This window comes from Trachymyrmex septentrionalis, unplaced genomic scaffold (assembly GCF_001594115.1).
Source record: "Trachymyrmex septentrionalis isolate Tsep2-gDNA-1 unplaced genomic scaffold, Tsep1.0 scaffold81, whole genome shotgun sequence".
Classification (NCBI taxonomy): domain Eukaryota; kingdom Metazoa; phylum Arthropoda; class Insecta; order Hymenoptera; family Formicidae; genus Trachymyrmex; species Trachymyrmex septentrionalis.
The window spans coordinates 1076622-1084471 of record NW_017305997.1 but is presented as its reverse complement, the minus strand read 5'-3'; the positions used below and the strand labels follow the sequence as shown (position 1 = coordinate 1084471).

Sequence of the window (7850 nt, the reverse complement as noted above, 5' to 3'; positions counted from 1 at the left end):
CATTTACTATCCGGAAAAGATATATTATCGTTATTTTTATTATCATTATTATCATTAATATCGGCATCGATCGCATAATCGCAGTGGAACCGAACGACTTCCGCAGGAAATACGAGAAATCCTGCCTCGCTGGTGGTCGATTGAATTCAGTCGAGAGAAATATATTTCTTCCGTTCGTTCCTTCGGGTTGAGATTGTTAAGACAAACATGACAAGCAATTCGCTTTATATTATAGTCGTACTAAAAAATATTCTATCTTCAAGCTCAATCTTTATACTAGCAGGATATTAATGTTCATCGTCAGCTGGCTGATTATTTGAGCGCTACGTTTAATTCACCGAGACACACGTGCTAGCGGAAATGAATTGTCGTCGCAGTTGTTTTCTCTCGAAATAACGATCATTATTTAGGGGACGGCTGGAAGCGTGTCCCCTCGAGTCCCGGCCAACGTATTACCGCAATTGGCTGCATTCAGGACCAGAAAATGGCATCAAGTTGCCGTGTAAATTCAAGCGTAGCTATCTCTGACGATAATCCTTCTCAAAGATATTCTCTCCTGGGACAAAGTTGAGTATTACTGTGCACGCGAGAACGCCGAGGAAAATGCACCTTGCCGAATTAGTATTGTTACAGTAATTTAGACCAATTTCTCGTTTGATATACCGTCTATCCTATGTCATTACGAGTCATATATTAAGGAAGAGAACTGTATTCTCTAATGGAGGTGCCAGATCGATCGCTATTTCAGACGCGAAGATGTACATACGGAATCTCTCTCGAGTGGAAATGGAAGGAAACAATTTGTGTTTTGTTTGCAGGCGGAAATCGAGATTGTGGAACAATACAGCGATCCTAGAGATAGCAAGAGCAGAGCGTACGTGGAACCGGGAGCGGAGTCGTCCTTGCCGACGATTTACAGCAGAGAAAATCGCAACTACTGTCGACCGTACACAGGTAGGTCTTTTCTTTAAATCGACATTGTGACTGAAATGAAGGATTTAATTCTAACTAAATCATATAATAGTTGCATATTGGACGGACATATAAATAGCATTCCTCTGTTTTAAGATACAAATAGATGTGATGTTAAGAGTATTTAACAAGAAATCTATGTAGCTCTCCATTAAATATAAAGAAAAATTTTAAATATTAAAAATTGCACTTTTTTATTTTATATCAACAATATCGATATAATTAAATATGATACACTGAAATATTTTTAATTATGTTAATACAGAATATCAGATTATTTTTAATTATATTACAATATAATTAAATATAATATTAAACATGTATAGTAATAAAATAATAACGATAAATTAATTGCGGTATTCGAAGCATGAGACGTACTTCCGCAGGGTTGAATATTGGTGAAATGTTCGGAATCTACATTGATTGATCACTGACGGTGTGCGATAAGTTCCGGGATAGCGCAGTTAAGCGGAAATTCTCATGCTAGGCCGCAAATTAATGTGGCGAGCCGCCGGGTTACGGCCGATACTACGACGTACGAATTATCGAGGTAACAACTCAGTTAGCGTCGGGTAAGAGAGGGAGAAGAACCCCTCGATAATTGAACGGTACGCACAGGTTGGTCGCGAGCGGCTAACGGATTAATCGACGGGGTTGGTCGAAATAGGGGATCGTCTCTTTTTCGCAGTGGATGATACTCGCCGATTCGGTGAGATTGCAAAACTGCCGGATGGGGCTTCGTACGGATTAGAAACTCTCGTATCTTCACACGGTCTTGAGCAGCGCGGAAACTTTGAGACGTTAACGAGAGCTGCAGATTAAATTCTTGCCGTGGTATCTTCACGAAGGAATGCTGTGGGTCGTGATTAACCCTGCACGATTGTCCCGCATGTACGATACGAACCTGATTCGCAACCCTCATCGCACGTCATCGGGCGTACCCGACACTTGAGTATGCAGATTGCCGTGTAACACTGATCCCGAGTAAACACTGGCGAAATTTACATCCTTACCATATTCATGGGCTTTTAATTCGCAAGTCATTGTGAATGTGGCAAGGATCAACATGAGGCCTGTGCAAAGATTTGCTTCCTTCGGCAGGACAGGGGAGACCTTCCCCCGTGTGTTTTCCTAGTGACACGATAATATTACTAAATATATTACACGTGCTATTTTGTTCTCTTACGATAGGTTAGTGATGCATTTCAAAGAAACATTTTCGAGACTATATCATATGTCATTTATTTTTCTCGTCTCGTCTCGTCTCGTCTCGTCTCGACATCTTTGGCTGCGTTTCAAAATTTACTGCCAGTACTGAAAATCTATATACTTTACGTCACGTGTACTATAGATTTTCAGTACTGGCAGTAAATTTTAAAACACGGTCTTTATGACAGTTATAATTATATAATTTGTTGTCTGGTTATATAAATATTTCAAATAAATGAAACGAGATAGTTGATATTCTCGAATGTCTCGAGATGAAATTCGGGAATCTTGAGAAACAAGAATATCAGTTTACATGGAGAGACGAGAAAATTGTATTAATCATCTGTTTTTGTCGAGCCTAAATCTCGATATCGGTATTCCCTCGCCTCGTCTCGCTCGAATGCATCACTACGATAGATATAATCTACTTAATTTTCTTTGTTATTGATATACTTATCACAAATGTAGGTGACTTGGGACAGCACGTACTTTTGTTAAATTCAGTCGTGATATCTATCCATGAGTCATTGAAGAAAATTAAAAATTGAAACTTTCTTTAGAAACTCATGGATGGATACCAAGATTGAAATTAACAAAAGTACATGCTGCCCCAAGTTACCTACATTTACGGAATATTTGCTCCGTAACGGTTCTTTCGTCGTCTCACGACGAAATCTCCACAGCAAGGCTTTCGACGGGGGCATTATAAGATTAAAAGTAAATTGTCGTCCTTGCCATTCGAGGAATGCCGTTCCTTTCGCGAGAATTGAATCAGCAGTCGCGTCGATGGGGTGGTGAATATAAGGGAAGCGCGTGCGCGCGAGGGGTGGGCCGAATGGAATTTTCAGACTGGCCGCTTTATAAAAGGGTACCGATGACGCTGAAATGTCTGGACGGTTCGCCGCCCTCCGTTAACTTCCGGTGGTAGCGACGTAGCGTCCCCGTTGTCCGTTACTACAAGCTTGGCTTACTCGCTTGTTGGCACAAACTTTTCGGTCTCGCGGGCTGTTCCCGACGTTACTTGCCATCGACACCACGCGTGGTGCCCCGTCTGCCATAATATGTCGCGTGATATTTAATTAAACTTCCCATCCCTTCACCGCCGAACCACCCGTAATATCGCCCGCCCATTTTCATTCCGCTTTCATAGTCCGTAAAGTTTCAAGGGGTATTTCAAATTGTGTGCCTACTCGCTACCGCATTTTCCAGCGCCATTCTACTTATAAACCGTGTTTCACAGCCCTCTCGACAGATTTTTCTCGTCTTTCTCTGGAGTGCGCACTTTGTTGTGAGACAAATCAAATACGGCACATTGTACTGTTAACGACTTATGGCGAACTAAAAGCAAAAATTTCTTTCGTCAAATGACATTATTTTTTTAAATATTTGAAAATATTTTATCACGTTTTTTTATGAAGGAGAAATATGGATACCATAAATTATTCTCTTTCTCTCTCTCTCTCTCTCTCCACACTAAGTGTTCCATAATTATTTAATCCAGTAATGGCAATTCTGGAAAAATTCATGTATTCTGCCTTCTTTCAATTGATATTAATTAAATTTTGTTTTAAAGAAACCTACCATAATTTTAATTACGTTTAATATCACGCGAATGTACGATGTGTCTAAAAGAACTTTTGGGATCCTCGTTTGTTCGTGCGACCCCTCTTCAAAGTTACCCTCATTTCAATTACTGGTACCAGGTGACTTGTAGCTCATTCCGCGTCCCCGAGCAGTTAACGCCCGTGCGGGTCCATCGTATGCAAATGTCAATCCGACCGTCGGTTTACGTCCGTCGTCCGAGTGGGAGAAGGCGGGCCTGGTGTTCATCAAACGCTGTTCAAAAGCTGCCGTACATATATTTGTTAGCGGAAATTTATATTCGTGTGCAGAATACTAAGTCAAAGCCGCAGACTTTTCATTGTAACACTGCTTGACGTAATCCTTTTTCTTCTATTTGTTCGAATAATCTACATACGTAAGCTTTAATGATATTTTGTAAAATTATAATCTTCCATATTTTTTAAACTAATTTGACTGCAATTTATATGTGTGATATAAATAAACGTAATATATATGGTCTCCTCCCAGAAGTAGCCTGGCTATACTCTCAGGCCACTCTGATTTTGAGTAGCTAGGGTTGCCAATTCCATACTCATACATATGTGAGCTCCTGAGAGGGATTAATTTCATTATCCAACTAAATACAATAAATACGCACTCGTAACGATTAGACGTACTCCAGAACATCCTCCATCAGTTTCCATACTTCACGTAAACAACTTGAAAATCTGATCGCTACGAAGATGAATAATTAACAAGATCCTTCAGTTCTTATGCCTCCGTTGTCATCTATTCTTTGTTTTCTCTCCCCGTCTCTTTCTCTTTCCATCGCCGTTTCCCTTTCCGCCTTACTTTCGGATATGCCATATCCCTCACTTTCTCGCGTCGTAAACTAGATCATTTACAAACTGTCACCAGCATAATTTCGGCTCGTCTGACGATAAGTACGTGCTTAGATCTGGAGACAAGAGCTTATTCCCCGAGCAATTTTGCGAGCTGAATTCGCGCATCGCTATGGCAAGATGGAAAATTTATCGCGTATAACGGTATCGAGGGACGCGCCGTGCAATATTGGCATGGTTGAATTGACGTCAAAGCCTTCAGTTTTACTACACGGTTTTTGTCAGAAAAAATCATTTGAAACCTCTGTTAAAAGGATTATTAGATTTTGTCCGAAACTGACTCGCTGCGTCCTATTCTCGTTAGCAATATGTACCGGGACACAAATTAACGTCCTAATCATATCATTTCGTTTCGTTTACTGTAAATCCGAATCCCCCAATTGACTGTTTTAGCTTTCTCTTTGGCAATTGGGCCTTTCAGTTTATGCTGAGAGTGTAGGGTGAATGAAAAGTGGTTAACGAGATTTGTATGTGAATAATGTTTTCAAGTAACTTTTTGATAACGTTACTTTGTTATGTTGAAAAAAGAATGCATTGTTTGTAAAAATTTTTTCTCTTTATTATAAAACGAATGAATGACATTGTTACCTTAGCCGGTTTTATATCGACGCAAAATTTGAAAAACAACACACGCAGTTTTGTCACTCGACATACTCGGCAGACTTGGAGGGCAAAGGTCGGTGCTAAGCTACGAAGCCGAACCCTTCGCCAGGAGGGAGCCCTTGAATTCATTTCATGGGCAATTACAATTAGCATTTATGCCACGATTTGCATATCGTTGCGAGACAATTTCGCGCGCGCTTGGCTAATCTCTGTGTCAGATGCTTTCGCATCATGCAAGAAACGTTCGTAGCTGTTAAAGATCGCCTATCTTACCATATAAACTACTGAAATTTCCGGTGAGATCCCGTGACCGCCGAGATAACGCTTAGCACAGCGAGAGAATTCTAACGGTGAGAAGTAATAGTCGTGTAATATTCAAAATTGATTTTGTAAGTATAAAGCCCGATCTACAATTGTGTAAATGTAGACGTAAGGTTATGGAAATAGTAGTAGCAGTAAATGTTGTACAACATATTAATCTACAATCGAGTAAAGATTCCACAAACTTTCGTAATCTAATATATTCGTAATATAATAAACTCGTCAAATAATATATCATAAAATGAACTCGATAAAAGATGAAAAGGTCACTTTGCACTTCTTTTCATACGTCGAGACAAAAGGACGATAACGATGTAGACACGTGACAGCATTCTGATTGGTTCACTCTCCTTTTTACACAGTCGTAATCACGAAAGATCAAGTTGAAACTATCTTTTACAGCACGCTTTACAACCGGGAATAGCAGGTTAAAACCTTTTTTTTTTTATAACATTTTACAATTATTTACAACTACATTTACGCAATTATAGATCGGGTTTAATATTGCGAAATAACACTTAATGTAACTTTTTAGTTTAACTCGAATTTTCGAAGCGAGTAAATCTCGAGTAAAATTTCTGTAAGGATAGAATCAAGTATCCGTACGTTAAATGGTATCGAGCCTTGATTGTGATCAAAATTGCATGGCACGATTTGAAAACGAATACGAGATTTCTCGTTAACTCGATGAGCCGCCGCACAGTGAGCAGCGGAACGTAAGATTGAATTTGAAGCAAAAGTAAACTCGCGACATGATTAATTCGAAGAGTCCATAAAGGGGTTGAGGTACGCACGATTGGCGGATGCACGGAATCGGCGGGTAGGTTTCGGGCACGTTCGAAACCCCTGTCGGTTTACCTTCGTCAGATCCAACCCTTTCCGCCGCAAACGATTGTGCCCGCGTGTGACCACCGACGTAGATTTCAATTGTGCAATGTCTACTGACAGGAAAGCGAATAATCCACGCGTCGCGTTGCCTCCGTGATCGACAGCTTTGTACCGTACCTCGCACCCCCTTTTTGCCGCCGCAAAATCCTTTCCAGCGAGCCTAAACATTGATTTTATTGGTAATAAAATCAATTGGAGCTAACGATTCAGAACTACATTCGCACAATCGCTCTTAAATTTTACGGAGGAGCGAAATCGCCGTCCAGGATCAGCCGAAGCGTGAAGGGAATTTAGCATGGGCATACTCAAGGGATGGGCAGAGGAGGGCACTTGTTTCCCCTAAATTTTAGCAAGAAGAAATAATTAAATTATGAAAATTATTCTTACCACCAAAAATTAAATGTTCATTACCCAATTTGTGACTCACGCGTTATTCGTAAAAAAGTTTGTTGAAGATTCTTGAGAGACTAGCTTTAATATAAGTATTTTAATAAGTATTTGTGTGAAGAAAAATTTTTGCTTCGTCTTGATTAAAATCTTAGAAATGCTTATCGGATTTAAAACTGCATTTTAGGGTTTTCTGTACATTCTGTCATTGACTAAAAGAAGGAAGAAAAGAAGATTTGTGTCGTTCTTTGTAGAAGATATTCTGAGATCAATGGATATCTTTCTTAAGGAAAGCTTTTGATCAATTAGATCTCAGCTCAACTGTGATAATTATCTAAAATTTATGCGGAATTATTAAAGCGAGCGACACTTAATTCATGACGAGCAGAAACATATTCTTTTAGTTCAAAGCTGTCAGTTTCATCAATGGACAGCTAGCTTTATACGAAACAGTAATCAAAAGACATCGCGATGAAGCGACGCTCTAAAAGGCCCTCGTAATCAGTCGTTGCTTCAATCATCTCATACTATGCATACATGTTCGAGAATGTTCGTAGCAAATCTCAAATAAAAAAACAAATAGATTCTCTTCAAAGTGGATCGCTCCTCTTTCCAATATTTCTTTCCCTTTGTAGTGACAGCTTGTAATCGTTGTTGTGACCCTGATAACTTTGGCTTGTTAGTAGTTCTTTCTTGCTTCAAAAAGATGACTGGAGGGCGTAATAAAAAGGGAGATATTCAAAGAAGATGTATTTTATAAAGAAGAAATATCGATACTGCAGAATTTCTGTCGTCATGCACTACAATCTTTGTTTCCATCATACACTACATTGAATAATGCGAGATTACAGGCGACACTAATTGATTAGTTTGAATTGCTTTGCATAACAACGCGCGAGATAGGAATAATTCATTATAATGTTCATCAGCTCTATCTTCCTGGGTGTGTTTGATAATCTTCGGATAGTTTATGTTCATCTTCGTGCGATCAAACGTCATCCTTCT

General features: G+C 39.5%; 1 protein-coding gene across 1 annotated transcript in view; it reads left to right on the top strand.

Annotated features, from left to right (window-relative positions):
* The window catches only part of LOC108754827, an 89026-nt gene that overhangs the window by 57815 nt on the left and 23361 nt on the right, over positions 1 to 7850 (top strand). The window contains exon 4 of the mRNA XM_018497449.1: positions 819 to 954. Within this exon, the coding sequence (XP_018352951.1) occupies positions 819 to 954 (136 nt within the window). The remainder of the gene's footprint in view (positions 1 to 818; positions 955 to 7850) is intronic.